At 31.4% G+C, this 19,132-nt stretch overlaps 1 protein-coding gene across 2 annotated transcripts in view; it reads right to left on the reverse strand.

The window, feature by feature from the left end:
* Positions 1–3,282: 3,282 nt before the first annotated feature.
* LOC106682492 (uncharacterized) overlaps positions 3,283–19,132 on the reverse strand; it is a 40,916-nt gene continuing 25,066 nt past the window's right edge. Inside the window, exons 2-4 of one of the 2 annotated variants that reach the window (XM_014423378.2) lie at positions 8,275–8,399; positions 7,198–7,375; positions 3,283–3,661 (exon numbers count right to left, since the gene is read on the reverse strand). In XM_014423378.2, the coding sequence (XP_014278864.1) occupies positions 3,302–3,661; positions 7,198–7,375; positions 8,275–8,399 (663 nt within the window). In that variant the 3' untranslated portion in view covers positions 3,283–3,301. The remainder of the gene's footprint in view (positions 3,662–7,197; positions 7,376–8,274; positions 8,400–19,132) is intronic. The other variant, XM_067047494.1, reaches the window with a different exon arrangement.

Consider the following 19,132-nt stretch of genomic DNA (forward strand, 5'->3'; position numbering starts at 1 on the left):
ATTAAAATTAACTGATTTCTTAATTTTTGTAATTGGTAATATACTTTTAGTCACCGTATATTTTTTCCTAAGTATTCTTCCCTGATAATTTTTTCATAAACAAATGAAGCATTTTTTTTTTATTTCCTCTCATTCATAATATTTATAAAAACCATAAATTTCATTCCTAATATTATCAAATATTAATAAGTTGTGTGCTATTACAGAATGTGCTCATATGTAGTATAGCATTTTCAAATTCATGTAGGCACCGCTAGTAGGGAAACCTGTATTCAAATTCGTATTTAGTGACTTCAGACTCCCCTGTTCAGAGCATTCTTTGGCGAATAAGATTCTAATATTTTCAATCGCTAACTTAATTTTTTGCATGAGAATTGAGCATAGGATTAATAAAAAATCTTTGATATTGAAAATAAATCACTGGGCGTAACTCCTACGTCAATATACGAATTTTTTGTTGCTGTTTAATTTAGGTATACCCCGGAGTAAAAATTGGGGGATATTACCCAAATTAATTATTATACTGGTTAGCTGGTTTAAATTAACTAGATGGCATCATGAATTTCCTTTCAGATGTGAGGGGGCGCCTTACTAAAACAGTTTTAGTAACCACTATTTATTATTTCTGGAATCTAATTTATCATTATCATTTAAGTGACTATTAAAAAAAATATATACAAAATTAAAAAAAAAAATCTTTCAGTCAGTGTATACTGTATTTTAAAGTTCATTTTTATCTGTGGACATTTCCGTTTTTATTAATTGTTTAAAACCTCATTTTATTCTTTTTTAATTTTACGGTTCATTATTCATCTTTTAATTTTTTGATTTACATTGTTCATCAATTTTTACGTCATTTAAATGTTTGTATCATTTTTAGCCCTGATGAAGCCCTACAATGTGGGGTACAACGCTGGCTCGTAATTAATATTTTTTGATTATTTGAGTGCTTTCCTTTGACCGTATCCGAACTGTCTTCCTTCTTCTATCACGCACAGTCATCGATCTTCCACGATTTTGATTTTATTTAGTCTAAGGGTCGGTTGAACCATCAAAGTTTAAACTGCGATTATTAAAATCACATGTTAAATGAATTATTTATCTTACAGTACAACCAGCCCTTAACAGATGTCAATTACTCCCTTTCTTGAAAAATTCTAATAACTCCATCGTAATTTATCCATTTCGATCATCATGATCAATTATTTTTAATTTATTCAGATTAAGCAGTTAAATTTATAGAGGTAGGAATTTGATATTGAATAATGCAATTTTGAACTAGAGGTCAAATAGTAATGGCATTACCTTCCTTCACTTTTACCCATTTAGCCAGAGAATTGAATCTTGCTCATTTCAAGAGACTCAGTCATTTGTCCTAAAGGGCTCTTTCTTAAAAAATGGAGTTTTCGTCACGCCTTTGAGCTCGTTTTATTCTCCTCTTCTCATTTTTTCTTTTACTTTTTTTTTTTATACTTTTTAATGAGTTACGTCCCCTTTGATCCGCAGCAGGTCTTTAACCCGATCCGGTCGGTGATAATTCAGAGATTCTTTAAATTATATTGCTGAGGTGGTGCATACTGAGGTAGTGAGGAAGGTAAAAAGAAGATTCGTCATGAGCCTGTCCTAGGATTGGAATTGAAGAATAAAAAAAAAAATGGGTAAATTATAACTTGTGGTGCAACTGGTAGTAAGCACAAATGCTTTTTATATATTAAGATAAGCTTACGTTGCAGTTATCATTTCGAAAACTAAGAAGAAAGCTTCTGTTACTAGAATAGATAAGCCATTTTAGCCTTGCGTAATATAAATGAAAGAGACAAAAATTACTATAAATGTTGGTATTATGTTATAATAAATCATCAGTAATGCATAGTAAAAATGCCAAAACTTCTGCTTTCGATGACTATAACACTTAACAGCAGCTCTTTTATATAACTAATAAAATTAAAGACTTTTAAATTCACATTCCTTTAAAGTAAATCATAACCTAGCCTACTACATCTCTCTTTCCTCAGTCCGCCGGTGTCCCTCAAGGTAGTATCTTAGGTCCCGTTCTTTATACGGTTTATACAGCTGACATCCCAACCCACCCTAACACAGTCCTAACAACATACGCTGATGACACATGTATACTGTCTGTAAACAACGACCCAACTTATGCATCACAAACACTACAGACACACATAACATCTATTGCAGAATGGTGTCAAAACTGGAGAATCAAAATAAATCCTGACAAATCCCATCAGATCACCTTTACTCTCCGTCGTAAACCTCTACCCTCCTCTCCTGGACAGATTCAATACTTAGGACTCCATCTTGACAAGAGACTTACTTGGAATCCACACACAAGACTGAAACGACAAGAAACTACTCATAAATTTTGATTGCTACAACACTTATTGACAAACGTTCTAAACTTTCAATTCACTACAAAAAATTAGTATATACTACGATAATCAGACCAATTTGGACATATGGAATTGATCTCTTGGGCTCCACCAAACCATTAAATTCATCCCGCATCCAATCCTTGCAATCCAAAATCCTAAGTAGAATCCTTGATGCTCCTTATTACGTTACAAATAAACTCAATCACAAAACCTTAACATCCCATTCGTTGCAGATTTGGCCCAAAACAGATATGCGTCTTTTCATTCCAAACTCCTTAACTATCCTAACCCATTAATTCTTGATCTCTCATCCTTAACAATTCCTGATAATCCTCCAAGGTGTCTGGAAGATGGCTACGGGACCTTCTAATTTAAATTAATGTTTGAAGTACCACCTATGGGTGGTTCCTTCCCATGATTTTCAAGTGTATATGAAACATACAACATATTTACTTATTGTATTATTTTTTACAGTTGTAAATTACATTAAATAAATCAATAAAAAAAATCAATAAAAAATCACATTATTCAAAATCTGTCATATCTCAATATCGACAAATAAGACTGGTTTAATTGTTGCTCTGAGATTTAGTTTGCAAAGTTGAACCCAAATTTGCACCTACAATATTTATTGGACATTCCCGAAAATTAGTCAATCTTTATACACCTTAAAATTCATTTATGCAGTAATTGGAGTATAAGTAAAAAGAAATTATAATTGTTCAGAAAAATATATCAAAAAGAGGTGGGCTGTGGACAAAATAATTATTTAACTTTTTTTCCCTTTAAATCATTTGTGAATAGATTTGGCATAAGTTGAAGGTAGGTTCCGAAGGTGTATTAGGAATATTGTATTATATTATATATTATTATTTTAATATAATAGGAGCAGAGATTCAAAAGTTATATTATTTTTCATTTTCGGTTATAGCAGAAGCTTCGTTTTCAGAAAACAGTTCTTCTGTGTTCTCCAAACCAACTTCTTCTTCAATTATAGGCAGTTCTTCAGGCATCAGGTACTCTTCCTCGGGTTCCGGGGACGTAACAGGACGCTTACCATGGCTTTTGATGAAGCTGAGCTCCGATTCGGTAAGGTACTTGAGCCGGCGTTGGTACCTCAACTGCGCCGAAGTAACGGGTGTCGGTGCGACCCCCATCTCCTCCCGAAGTCGCTTGATGTGCTTCACCTTCGTTGCGCACCCGAACTGTTTCAGGAGGCAGGCGGCACGATGGTATGGTTTTTTTCTCTTACTACTCAATTCTGTTTCCTGCAAGAAGTAAAAAAATAAATAAGTTATTTATCGTCGCTTCAGCTGTGATACCGATAAAGTGGGTGATGCATATTAAGTGGGGGGAAATCTGGCTATTTAGAGTAACCATGAGCAAATAACCTCCTTGTTATACCGTTGTTCAAGAAACAGCACTCTCTAACAACCTACCGAGTCCCTGACCCTTCGTGGGTTCAGTACAAATTTTTTTTCTCCAAACTTTGCCACCTCATAACAAAAAAATATAATATTATTATAATACTTTAAAAATTAATACATTATTCTATAGATATATTGTTATTTAGTGTATATATTTAATTTTCTTGTTGCGTAAAAAGTGTTACAAACCTATAAACCAGTGGTCATTTGACACCACTAATTACGTAACACTATTTTTCTTAACTGTAGTCAGGTAAATATAAATAATACTTTTTTGAAGGTCAATTTCAAGTCTTTTTAACTGAAAGGCTCATCTAAAGGCCAGGTGAAATTTAAAAAAAATATTAATTGATAATTGTGACATGAAACATTCATACATCACACTGATAAAACGGAAGAACACACTGCACAATTTTTTTCAATCAACTTTTGTGAATATTCATACAATACATTTTGTCAAAGAATTTTCCAATTATTAAGGAAATAAAATTTTTATTGTGCATTAAACATCTAAAAAAGTTAAGTAAAAAACGCGAAATTTGTAAAATCGTGCAGTAAAACCCAAAATGTGTATAAACATCAACATTATGGAAATCATATTTATAATAATTATACTTATACAGCCTGCTTAACCTTGTTTGAATCAAATTAAACTCACCAAACACTCTCTACATCTAAGCAAGTATACATAAAAAACCAACGACTAATGATTAAAAACCAAAAACATTAATATTAAATAATTTTATTTTCTTATTATAAAGGCTGAAATTAAATTTTTCAACTTCTTAAAACCGCTTTTGTTTAAAGTTTTAGAAAAAATATGCTATTACTTAGAAAGCAGTATTTGAAAATATTCTTCCACACTAAATTCCCACTTAAATTACCCAATAATTTTACAAAGGTTGTTCTTCAGCTAAGTTTCTCAATTGTGAACTCTCAGTGTATCCGTATGCATAATGAACTAACAAACTAACGAGTTATAAGTCAATGTAGAAAAGTTTGATTAAAAATGTTAAGGAATATTAGGATTAATCGAACCAATTGAATTTATGTTTTAAAAAAATATACTTAGGTAATATAATATTTTTAAAAAAAAATTAACTCCACTTGTCATAACAAAGTCAGAAGGAAGGATCTGAACCTTCTCTATAACAAGCTTATGCTTGAGAGATTTTTTATAGTTACTCGAAGCCACTGGTTAATACTATCCCAAGAATATTAGGACAAAGATGGACTTTCAGATTGATCGTGCAGTAGTAATACTGACGAATTACTGGCAAAATTTCTTAAATCAATTATTAATTTGAAGTGGAGAGGGTATTGAGAAAGTGATTCGTTTATATCCTTTAATAAAGGTCAAACTAGCAATCTGTTAACTACGAATTAAATACGACATTGCACTAAATATCGTTGGGTATCACATATATAGGGGAGTAAATACTATGTTTTTTTCTAATTTTTTAGATCATCAAACGTCTTTGATTAATATTACTATACCGGGCATTCTTTACTTTACATTCTTAGGTTTTTTACTGCACATAAATCCGGTCTGTACTCATATACAAGTAAACATTAGTCTGACTGATAATACAATAATATTCATGATTCACTACAGTCTGGCTTTTGAATGATGATTGTCATTTGAACTTACCGTATAGAGGGGTTCCTCACTAACTCATATCTATCTTTGTTGTTTCAGTCCAACCCTAGGGCGTTCAACTGACTGTTCAGCTATTATTATCTTTTTATTGATTCGTTCGTAAGCGAACACAACAACTTTACCATTCCATTTTAATTCAATATTAGGTAGCTAAAATTTAACCTATATAGGACATTGAGCATCTACACCTTGTTTGTTTTATAAGGCTGCTTTTACAGAATATTTTGAACCAAAATCTATATTATGATGATAGCGAATAGAAAAGAAAGTTATAACTCACCCTAATGAATTAAAAATTTATCTCAAAGCAGACAATTAAAGATTTAATCGAGATAAATATTACAGCTTATTACTCACGAGATAGAAGTTATATGCGAACAATGACAGGCACTAATTTTATTCAAAGACCTGAAGGAAGTTAGTTAAATCAAGGATCGCATACAAGAACTGCTGTAGGTTAAGTAAGTCCCAAAAAGCTAGTCAACTGGTCTTTTTTGTAGACCACGAAGTAACAAAATGGTGTCTTCTTCCTCTTACACCAACCTCTTGATTTTTTCTTATAAAATCAAAGAAGTCCGTCTAATGGAGGGTATACGCCTCAAACACTTCTACTAACCCTGGGTCTTGGAAGCACGGTACTTCTACGTTACAAAGGACGATTCCAGGACCTTCCTCGCAAAAGTGAAAGGCAAGATTTTCCGTTATATTCCACAAACTCAATGTGTCAGCAGTAGCGAGATATTGCTCAGATCATTAATCGGATATCTTCCCTTTCCATACATAACTGTCACTTGATAGTAAAAGGTAAGTATCCATTAATTGAATGGTTATCCTGTCAAAGGCCAGTTCTCTCATCCTTGGTAGTTCTTGATTCCCAGTCATACATATTTTTTTACTTGTGAACTTGTAAAAATCTTTTTTCGATAAGCCCGCTTTTTAGATAAGCGATTTAGTATAAATATAGTATAAATAAATTGCATAATTAGTATAAATACAGAATGTATCTTGTTTTAATCTCAAATTTAAGATTATGATTGAAATATCTCATGAAAAGAAAAAAAAAAGATAAAATTTTATATTAATAATATAAACGTGTATGATTATATAAAAAAAAATTTAAGATGAAGAAGAAAAGTTTTGAAATTCAACTAATCATAAAATTATGTAAGAAGTCAACCACCCGTAAGCATAAGGGAAAATGTCCTACATGATATAACAAAAGACAAATTTATATTTAAAATAAATAAACAATTTACATCATAGCACTTGCTCTTCCAGGTCAGGGTGCGGCCATTCTGACACCCCAAGAAATAAGTCTTCCGATGAAGAATGAAATATCATCTAATTGGCAAGCCATGTGGAATAAAAGCCCGCTAAGCAAATTAAAAATTATTAAAAAACCATTTAACTATGGACCACATCAAACCGTTCCAATCGCAGGGAGGAGGTTTTTTTAAATTCCGGTGATTCCACCAGGTCGATTTTAGCGAAAAAGTTAACATTTCAGGCATACACGTGCCCAAAATATATAATATCGTTCAACTTTTTTTAGCTAGACTATTCACATACATAGGGCTACATTGCAAAACTAGCTATTTTTGAATCAGGAGACTTCAAAACCTAAGTTTTCATTAAAAACTCAATCCGAAATTTTTCATGATCTTGATACATCCTCTTACTATATATTTCATATTATAAGAAACTATGAACAACTTACTATAAATATGTCGTCAGAGGTCGTTCTTTCAATTGCATCCATGAACTTGAGCATTGCTTCTTTCAATTCCTGTTTCGCACCATCTAATCTTCCTTTACAAGCATCAATTTCTGCTATAGTGTTCGTCGTGTCTTCGGTGTTGGTTTCTCCACCTCCACCGCATGCTTTGAGCAACATCCTGAAAACAAGTAGTACTTACACGAATTGAAATCAAATTCTAAATTTTTATAAGGAATAAACTCTTTTTAGTTATTCGTGAACTTATTTATTTGAAAAACTAAATAAAAATACCCTACCACTACAACTCATGAACGGTTAGGGTTACAGGACTTTGTAAGGGAGTAATGTAACTAGACCAACGGTTGTACAAGAAGTTGACTGACTTGATATCTTCTTTCAAAAATGAAACAAACTAAAGTATTTTTTTCCTTTTTAATTGTGACTTTCTGTATCTCAATGATCAAAAATAGTTCAAAAACTAAAAACATTCATTTCAAATACAAAAACTAAACAAATGCTATTTATCAACATAATTAATATGACATTCGAAACGTGTAATAATCCTATATTTCTACTTCATAAATCATAAATAATTCTAAATTTAAACTAAAGAAATAAATTTAACTTTTCACATATATAAATATAAATTTTCTTTTGTCATCAAAGAATTTATCTACTATTAATATCATCAATTTTTTTTCTTTTACTTTTCACAATATTCACTTGGAATCGTTCTATTTTCAATTTCTCTGTTATTTAACAGTTAAAAATTTTAATTATATTTGTCGAGACGTACAATATATACATTCCAGCTGATCGCAAAGTATAAATAGATGTACTAAAAGCAGTAAAGGCAGTCTTGTTTACCTATTCACAGAATATTATTACACTAACTTTATCCGTATTTTATCACTTTTTCTTTACTAACAACTTATATAGACTCTTCAATGGGTTGGTGGTATGAGTCGCGTGGTAGTACTTAGATCCTGACTATTAGGTTTAGGTGAAACAAGTTTATTATAATTCATTATATCAAATCTTAATTGTAGTATTTAATTATTATCACAATTAACCTACCCAAAAGCGGCCTCCTCATCATCTATATTCTCTTCGATCACCAACTGCATGGTTTTCAAATAGCACTTAATTATACCAGTTTTTTCCAGGTAATTATTAAATTCAAAGAATCTGGCTTTTTCTATCTAGAAAATATATCAAGGAATCAATTATATTTATCATTAAAATAACTTAAACAAAACAGGACAGTATGTCAAACATAACAGTTAAACTGTTAAGTTCAATCTTTAAATGTGTTTTTGATTGTCAATAAAATCTTCGTTTTTTTTTGTTTTTTTTACAAAAAAGGTTTTCATTCGCCAATAAATGTAATATACAGTAAGTAAGTTCGGTGAAATCCTTTAAAATTCTGAGCTCGAGTTTTCGACAGAAATACAAGTTTTGTATAAGTTCAAATTATCATTCGCAAAATTCTCTGTGTATGTGGCCTAAGCTCAAAAATTCTAAGTTGACTTTAATAACATATTTAGGGCAGGCGGATTCCTGGGATTTTGGAAGCAATGATTACGTTAAAAATCGATGAGGTGAAATGCCGAATTTTCAAAAGGCTTTCTCTGAAGTTCCTTAAATTTTGATTAAATTAATTAGCCATCTAGCATTTTTAATAATACAGAAAAATAGACAAATATTTTTCGAAGGTTACAAATGTTTCTGGAAATATATATGTATCTTATTGTTTAATAATTTGTGTATAAATAGTTATTTTGTTATTTATTATTGACATATCTAAACGTTAGAGCTAATGCATTAAAGTTTTAAATACTTTATTTTCTTCTATTTTAAATAGAAAAAACGCAAGGAATAATGATTATTTCGAAATAAACGTGAAATACTAACTTCTTATAAGTTTATGATTCATATAAGGCAATGCACGACCCTGGAACTTCTCGAAGTATCCTGTAAATAGATTCATATTTTTTGTTACCTTACGGCTTTGTTTTTATCAGAAACCATAATTTCAAATAAACTTCATAATGTACAACGCTGCTCGAACTCTTGTTGACAAAAAATAGAAAAAAAAATCTAACCGAATAAGCATCAATTATCTGAACGAAAATCTTCCATCTACCTTCTTAGATGATAATAAATGCAAGAGAGACTTTATTTACTAAGTTGCAAAAGATTATGAAAACAAATAATATATGCATATAACTTTACTCTCTAATAGTTCTCATACATCCTATTAGAAGATTGTATTAAAATTAAAAGCTGCTGTGCTCAGTTATTAAGTTTGGTTTTAAAAACAAAATTGTATTTGCTGGAAGATTATTGATTAACCGTGTGTATAGATGAATGGAATAATGGTCCGGGTGCGGTAAAAAAAAAAAAACTCAAATAGTAGATAATTATACTATTTTATTGAGCCAACGTTTCGCCCCACCTTGCAGGGCTTCCTCAGGGCTAAAAAAGATACAAACACTATAGTTACAAAAAGGAAAAAAAAAAACATAAGTGTAAAATAACAGGGGTATAAAATGTAAAAAAGTAAGCTATAATAAGAAAAATTAAAGGTTGTAAATAGTAAATGAAAAGGGTAATAGTAACAGATAGATAAGAGAAGAAATATTAAAGAAAGTACAAATAAAGAGATGAAAAAAGAAAAAAAAAACACAAATCAAATGAGACAGAATGTATACCTGTTTTGACAGTAGTCAAAAACAAAGTGACAGTTGGTATTGGGAGGAGTGGGGACGGCACTTATGCCACAATAACGAAAATAATTGTAATGTAAACATAGTAAAAAAGTATTTAAATTAGGTGAACAATAAATGGTAATATACATAATAGGGGAAAAAGAAATATTAAAAAAAAAATAGAAGAACAAAGGAAAAGTAAAGTATAAAATAATGGGATACAATGTGTGTAATTAATTAAGAAACAAAATATACCAAATGAGCGGGGATACATAAAAGTGTAAAATATAATAGAAAATTAATAATAAAGTAATTAATATATGTACACTTAAGAAGATAACACATGTAAATTAAAAGATAGATACATGAATATAAATGAAACAGGAAGGATAGTGAATATATAAAAAAAAATAACAAAAACAAATATTAAAAAAATAATTAAAAAATAATAATAATAAAATAAATAAATAAAAAATTAAAAATGTGAGAATTTAGAAAAACAAGAAAAAAGATATGACAAGAAAATGGGCTTCTGAAATGCAGAAAAAAGTGAAAAAAAAAATTATTATGAGGATTTTATTATGTTCAAAATGTGTCGATATGTAAGGGAGATGCAGTCTTTATCAACTTTATGATTGACGGAATTCTCAGTCAAATTTATGTAAATGGACTCTGAGATGAGACGTTTGGTGTGGTTGGGGACAGTGGCAAGAATGGAAGGATTGTTGAAATTAAAAGTATGGTTCAGGTTTAATGCGTGTTCTGATAATTTAATAATAATTTTTTCTTATTATATCTTACTTTTTTACATTTTATACCCCTGTTATTTTACACTTATGTTTTTTATTTTTTTTTTTCCTTTTTGTAACTATAGTGTTTGTATCTTTTTTAGCCCTGACGAAGCCCTGCAACGTGGGGCGAAACGTTGGCTCAATAAAATAGTATAATTACCTACTATTTGAGTTCTTTTTGACCGCACCCGGACCATTATTCCATTCAAAATTGTATTTATACATTTTTAAATGACCTCTCAGCAACATTTCATTAATTAAAATAAATTAATTCTTGTTTCACTATTATTATGAATAATAATTAATTTTACATAATAATAGTCAAACAAGAATATATAATAAAAAAATACAGAACATTCTATTACAAAATTGGAAATAATTCGGTTGGAATTTAAAATAATATGATGGCATCACTTATTTATAACATTTCTTTCAGGTATGTAGGGCATAAGGTGGTAGTCGTAATTGGTTTCTGAGGTTTTATTCTTGTCATGAATACCGTTATTCTGTGAAACTGTCCAAAAAAGCTTGCGCCTCCGTCTGACGACTTTGGATGTCTTCAATGCAAACTGAAGAGCATTTATATAAAATTAATGAGGCCTCTGAATTATCCTAATGTTTTGTAAGAAACGTTATATATTTTTTTCTCGTCATTTGTGATGGGGTAAGGCAGTAATGAGCTATTGCGCCGAAAAATCAACATTTGACTTTTATATTCTTTTATTATACGATTTTCGTTTGGACGATTCCCTTTAATTTTCACGAACATCTTTTTGACACGCTCGGTTGAGCACCTTACTCATTTATAAGGCCTTGTATTAGTCCTATCAGGGTCTGTGAGACCCAATAGTCTGAGAGAACCCACTTAGCCTTCAATCTTGAATGGAGAGTAGAGAAGAACTTACTCTAAGGAGAAACCCAAAAAAGCCCTTCTGGTTTTGCTGCCCACCGTTCATTCCACTTCTCTATCAAATCATCCCGCAAGAACTTCTTCCACAAGTTTGGAGTCCCAAATCTTCACCTGGAATTCCTCCGGTAGCGCTTTCAGCCCCTGTCTCTTCACTTTAAATATAAGGACATCATCCTGAAGGATGAGGTATAGGGGCACTCTGAACATCACCTGAACCGCATCATGTAACACCGTCCTGTAAGTTTTTGTGTCCCCTAGCAGACCTAATCTCTGTAAGGTGGCCAGTCTACTCTCCTGTGCCTGGGTGAGGTCCCGGATTAAGGTAAGGGATGCATACTTCAAAATATCCCAATCAAAATTTTTTAAATGGTCATCGTTACATGGTATTGAGTAACAGAATTTCCCTATCCTATAAATACACCAGGTGAAGAGTGGCATGAAATCGTCTTCTTTCTTTTTCTCACACCGAGGTACGTTTCTACCTGGTCTAACCCTTTTTCCTTGGATTGATGGATGGGCCTTATCCGTGGAGCCTCTTAGGAGTATGGTCTGATGTTTGGCCACCTCCACACACAACTTCTATTTACGTACCACTCCTCAATCAGACCGGTCCACCACTGCTTCTGTCTTCAGTCTGGCTCTTCCGTTCTTGGCAACGACGAATGCCAGGTCGTGGACGTAGGCCGTGTTTAGGAACCCTCTGTTCTCTAGCTCCTCCAGTATCTCGTCAAATGATAGCTTCAACTGCCTCCTAGGACCGAACCCTGTGGAAAAACTTTCGATTTTTCTCTTGACCTTGTAGTAGTACCTTGAGGTTACTACTAACGAGGAAATATAGCTTACTGGGGGTGGTCTCGGTACCACTGGAGTAAACGGTACTACTAAACAATGTCGGACAGGAGAAACATTGTCAGCTTAAGTAGCACTCCATGTTTAATTGTTAACAGGTATGTCTTGACCAAATACAAATATAGCAAAAGAACCAGTATTGAACCTTGGGGTACTCCCTCCTTGACTATTTTCTTTATGACCGGACTAGGCGTTCTTAATGTAATATTACAACTGGATCTTTATTGGTTATAGAAATTTGTTATTTATTAATTCATAACCAATGGCATTTCTTTTAAGTAAATGTTCGATTAGATATGCCACCTGAGATCTAGTAAGCATAGACACATAATACATTCCACATTCAAACACAACCGTCTACGTTACCTACAACACTAATTACAGAGGCTGAGTGTGCCCCAAACTATGAACACCTAACATGACATAATAAAAAAATTATCAACCATAGCAGGATTACAATTCGAGCCTGTGAGTTAGAAATGCAGAACCTTACTCACTGAGACAACCCATCTATGATTATTAAAATGATACAGTTATGACCACTTATTCAACATTTTTTCTCCGTTTTATCCTACGAAGATAAGGAAATTATGATTGAGGAAAACATATAAGAAATATGAAATAAGGAAACCCTGGTATACATGTTAGGAGCAAAAGTTTACCTTTTAGAAGAGAAAGATTTTCTCTCTATTGTATTTTATGATGATGAGGAAACGGCTATAAGGAAAATATTGAAAAAAACAAAACATCAAAAACTTTTTTGTAGAAGAAAACAAGAGCTGAAATATCTGAAGAGATAAATATAATTTAAGTATGAGAAAGTATCTCTGCAAGTTTTAATGAAATAAATTACCACTTATGGTAAAGAAATTTCGATGAGGAAAAAATAAGATTTTAAGATCTTTTTATTTACAGGTTAGAAATTTGTAATCCGTAGTTGTCGTTCCTCAAATAAATATCGATATTCAACTGGATTTTATGTATTTTTAATGAATTGGAATCATATTTAACCAAACAATGTTACAAAACCATATATTTTATTCTAAATCAAACGAAAATGAGAATTGCTGTTTAATGAAATTAAATTATATTGTCATACATATGCGGCTAAATGACTCCAACTTCAACAATCTTCATAAATAATGAAATAAAACATTTGTTATATTTAAATAATAAATCATTAATAGTGGAGATAAATACGAAAATTTAGATTTTGCCCATTTAATTATTTATCATTTATTCAATGCTATTAGGATAAATGATAAATTGTATACATTGCATTCATCAATGTATTGTATAGTAATAATACTGAAAATACAAAAAAGGAATTTTATGGAATTATTCATTCTATAAACTCCGAGGCGTATATATAAGACATATATAAATGTAGCATCTTTGATCTTTATTTAACACCTAGTCAGGAATTGTTTTTATTTACTTATTTATTGCTATTTACAACTGTACATTATAATAAATTTAGTAAATTTCCCCTCAGTTATAATGGAGTGATACAGGCGTGTAGAGAAACTACCCATTGGTAGCACTCTAATCATATTTCTATACTAGAAGGTCTCGAAGCCATCTTCTTTTCAGGTGTCTCAGAGGATCGTCAGGAATGGAAAAGGATACAAAGTTGGAAATTAGTGGGTTTGGGTGGTTAGAGAGTTTGAAATAGAAGGGATGATGGCTAGTTCGGTTACATACAGCACATTAAGGTCTTTACGTGAGATTATTGTTTTCATTGAATCCTAAAAAAAAAAAATTCTCGGTAACAAATACATAATTATTGTTTACTACCATTGTTATTTTTAGTAATATAATTTCAATTTTTATGACATGCTAACTGAAAAATGCGATATTAAACCATATTTAACAACAGATATACCTTTATCAATACATATAACAACTGGTTCAACTAAGATTCTGTAGTAAATACATCATCAAAGCACATTCATCTAGGAAAATCAATATTTGTTAGTTCGTATTTAATGCGCTACCATTTTTCAGAAATATTTTGGATTTTCCCGGGAAGGTTATAAGCTATTCCAAATTTTTCGTTAAAAAAAAAATAAGATATTACCAAAATTAAGCAATTTTTGGTGCATAGCTTAAAAAGGATACATTTTCACAAGAATTCGAAAAAAAATATTAATGGTTATTAAATGATTTTTTATTCACTAAAAATTAAAATAACATAACGAGGAGAAGTAGGTAAACAAAATATTTTACGAGAAAGCGAACCGTCATGGGAAACCTTTAAATAGCATTTTTCATAAATTATTCAGAAAGTTTTGAACTGAATTTATTTCTAGGATTATTCTCTCCTTCTGGTGTCCTTTGTTCATATAATCGTTTCTAACGTCTTTACTGTTTATCCAATTCGTATGTTAATACACCTGGGCCCTGTTTCATAATAAAGTACAAACTAATACTATCAGCCTTGTACATTTAACTTAATACAAGTACACTGACTTGTACAATAGTAACTCGTACTTTAGTATTTTTTAATTTCTGTAATATCACTAATAGTCATCCCTATTGTGAAAAAAATAAGTATTAGTATTATTATCACACTAGTTTCTACACTTGTACTATGAACTAATACTATTAGCTTTCATTATGAAACAGGGCCCTGAATGTTTTCTCTTTTTACTTATATGACCTCTATTTAGATTTAATGCCGATTCAAGGGTGAATTATTCGTTTCAAATTAAAAAAAAAAAAATTTAAACGTTTCTTTTATATCTCCGGTTCTAATTTGTTTAATTAGATCTGGTTCTTGCCCTTTTGTATAATTTATAGAGCTATAAATCACTCTCACGTTTTGTGTAGATTAGTTTTCATTTTTTTACTATATATTTTATTCTATAATGTTATTATTTTTTTTTAAAAACTTTATTTAATTGAGAGATACTACAACCTACAACTATGAATAAATAAATGAAAGATATAGAAAAAAAAGATAAAAAATAAAAAGAATAAAAAAAAAGTGCATACAAATAAATAAAATCTCTCTTAAAATATAAGAATGAAGAAAATGAACATAATCAAACGAATAAGTATGAGAAAAAAATATATATTCTCTAGTCTCATTTAAACTCTTATATACAATATTTACACAATCGACCGATCCTCTGACTCCTGAGTCTGCTCTATCCCCCACGTGTGAGGGGTAAAGCAGAGCTCAAAAGATCCCAGCGCATCCCTCTCGCCGCATCACTGGTAGTGAGCCAGTGGAGGCTGAGCAAGTGCGCTAAAGTCGCAAACACTCAACTTGAGTGGAAAATATGACCGTTGTAATGTTATTAACCGCTATAAACAAAATATATATACTAATCAATTAATTAAAATTTGTAAATAACTAAATATTATAATTTATATCAAACTTTCAATTGTACTTAAATAATCTATCTATATCCCTAAATTTAGCAACTGCGAAGAAATGTCGAGTTTGCTAGTATAATATAAATAGTTAGAATTTTTATACGAAAAAAAAAAAATTTCGTTCAGTTTAAAAACAGTTATGGAAATGTGAATTATGAAACTTAAATTAGAAAGGATAGTTGATACGTTAATATTAGTCACTCTAATACAAGTTTTCTCCAAAATAACAGCCAGAAATATTATATTATGACGGCACGTCGAAAAGGAGAGTGCAATGTTAGGGAGATAATTGTGTTTCCCCCTGGAATACAAGTTCCCTTATCCCGGTGCCACTGATTGACTGAATTACAGGAAATAGCGTGTTCCTTTGGCAACAGGTGGAAGACCGTTACCCTTCAATAGCAACCTGTCCAAAGCAATATCTACTAGTCGAACTCTATTTCCTTCAAAACGGTAATCTAGTTTATATATATGTAAAAAAAAGATACATGTATATAATTCTTAAATGAGTGATGAAATTAAATCAATCATCAATCCATTCACGCCGATTCAATTTTAGCAAATTTTATAAAGTTGTAGAGTTTGAGTAAATGTTATTTTTTCTTTTAGTACTGCTCTACACGTTATTACTAAATGATGAAGAAGATGGTCAGGGATGAGGTCACAAGAAAACAAAAACAGTTAACAACTATTAATTTTCCGACGTTTATTAGAACTTCGTCAGGGCTAGATAGATACAAAAAAACAAATAAAAATATTTGGATAAATACAAAAGGTATTAAGGTAAATTATGGTAGGGTTAAAATTATATAAATACAAGTGAAAACAACATAATATACAAATGAAGGAAAAAAGTAAATAAAATAGTATAGATATAAAATAGACAATGATAAAAATATTTTTTTTTCACAAACTATTAGTTTAAAATGGACAGTAGACGTAATAATACGCAAATTAGAGAAGTATATACTTGTTAAATTTCTAGTTGTTGTCAGATTTTGTTTTCTCATTTATGCTGTTCTGTTTTGCGTGTTATTATGTCCACTGTTCATTTAAAACTAATTATTGTTATTCTTATTATTATTGGCGCGGCAGACCGTGGAGATCCAAGGCGTGTTTCATGACGTGGTTTTCATGGGGTGGTTTCGTCTATTTTTGTGAGTATCATCTATTGGCTAACGGGCCTCTCAAATTCCCCGGAGGAGGCTGTGAGTGAATATTGTATAATTATATGCTTCAAAAAAATCCCGGATAGGGCCGGAGACTCGGACTCGCAACCTTTGGGTTTGCAGACAGGCGCGTTACCACGCTTCTACTGTCACCATCATCATTTTTACCAAATAGTTTGCGAAAAAAAAATGATATTCTTATCATTGTATATTTTATATCTATACTATTTTATTTACTCTTTTCCTTCATTTGTGTATCATGTTGTTTTCACATATATTTATATAATTTATATGCTGCATTAATTTACATTTTGTATTTATCTTATTAGAGTGCTACCAATGGGTAGTTGCTCTACACGCCTGTAACACTCCATTTTAACTAAGATCAAATTTACAGAATGTATTATATAATATATGATTATAAATTTCAATAGAGATATTACAAAAAAAAAAAGTATTTATCTTATGTCAAAATATTTTCAGTTGTTTATTAAGCCCTGATGAAGCTCTACAAAGTAGGACGTGACGTAGGCAGAATTACAAAAAGGAATTAGAAAAATAATGAAAACGGAAATAATAACAAATAAAAAAGTAGATAAAAAAGATAATATAAAACATTCACAACGGACATATGCTGTTCTACCTTTTGTTTGCCGACGACCAAGCAGTGATCACATATAACAGAGATGGCCTGAAAGAAGCACTGAAGGCCCTGAAAAAATAATACAGCCTGTGATTTTTGATAAGACCGAATACCTGCCAGTAAACTGCAAAGAGGCCGCGGACTTTCAGATTAATGGTGGTTTATGTAAGTTTAGACTCCTTCAAATACCTGGGGTTGACAATATATGGGAACGGAGAGTCGGAAACAGAGGTAAGGAGGAGAGCTGGTCTGGCAAGAAGGTTGACTAGAATGTTGCACCCAGTCCTCCACAATACGGTCATCTCAATGGACAACAAAAGACGAATTTGTAGAAATGTTGTTGAGCCCTCAATTTGCTACGCCGCAGAAACCTGGAACTTAACCTAGGACTCTAAACTATAAGCGGCAGAGATAGATTTCTGGAGGAGATGCCTGAGGATTACCCGCTGAGATAGAGTCTGGAATGAGGATATTAGGAGCAGGCTAGGGGTGACCAAAGGATGTCCGGAGAGGATTGGAAGGAGCAGTCTGCAATGGTATAGGCATAGTCAGCGAATGCCAGAACGTAGGTAACCGAAGAGACTTCTGCAGTGGGAACAAGCAGGAAGACGGAGGAGAGGAAGACCCCGAACCCGGCGGAAGGACTGTGTGGAGGAGGGCATGTCCGGCAGGGGACTTGGAGGAAGATTGGTAGGAGAGAGAAGTGGAAGGACGCTCTAACTTAGCCAGGCAACAAGCGTAGAGTAAAAGTATAAAAAATTCAGAACTCACTACAAAAACAAAAAAAAAAGGAATTAAGAATGGAAAAAGGTGAAGAAAAAACAATATTAAGGAAAAAAAGTAATTTCTCTTATTGTTTTACTTTTAGTGAGCACTGAATTTCTTATATTTCTTTTTTATCTTTTTTTTTATTTGTTATTATTTCCATTTTCATTAATTGTCAAATACCTTTTTGTAATTCTTATTTATTTATATTTTTCACTGTACATCTTAATACTATTTCATTTAATTTACTTCGTACCGTTTTACATAAATTTTCTCATAATCATATTTCATGTTATACATATATTCTCTTACCTTCTTATATTATTTTACTTGTTTATATCCGTTTTAGCCCTTACGAAGCCCTGCAGAGTTGGACGAAACGTTGGCTCTTAATAAATAATTTAATAATAATAATAATAATTTAAATTACCGATAGCAAAAGCAATGTTGGCTAATTTGGATTTTAGTAGGAATTGATTTTATGATGAGAAAGACGATTTATTGAGTGGTATTTCCAAACCAGATCAGCAAGATTTAGCAAAAAAATGGGCATTATGTTTAGTATGGATTGATTTGTTTTTGAAATAAGGATTGAGAAATAACGAAGAATTTCAGAATATTGGATATGAGATTGTATTAGATGTTTTAATGTACCACCAAAGTCTATTTGTCGAAATAGCCATGGCTATATTAGTAAAGATGAGAGTAAGGCT

The sequence above is a fragment of the Halyomorpha halys genome, unplaced genomic scaffold (assembly GCF_000696795.3).
Source record: "Halyomorpha halys isolate HHAL.00 unplaced genomic scaffold, Hhal_1.1 Scaffold418.1, whole genome shotgun sequence".
Lineage (NCBI taxonomy): Eukaryota > Metazoa > Arthropoda > Insecta > Hemiptera > Pentatomidae > Halyomorpha > Halyomorpha halys.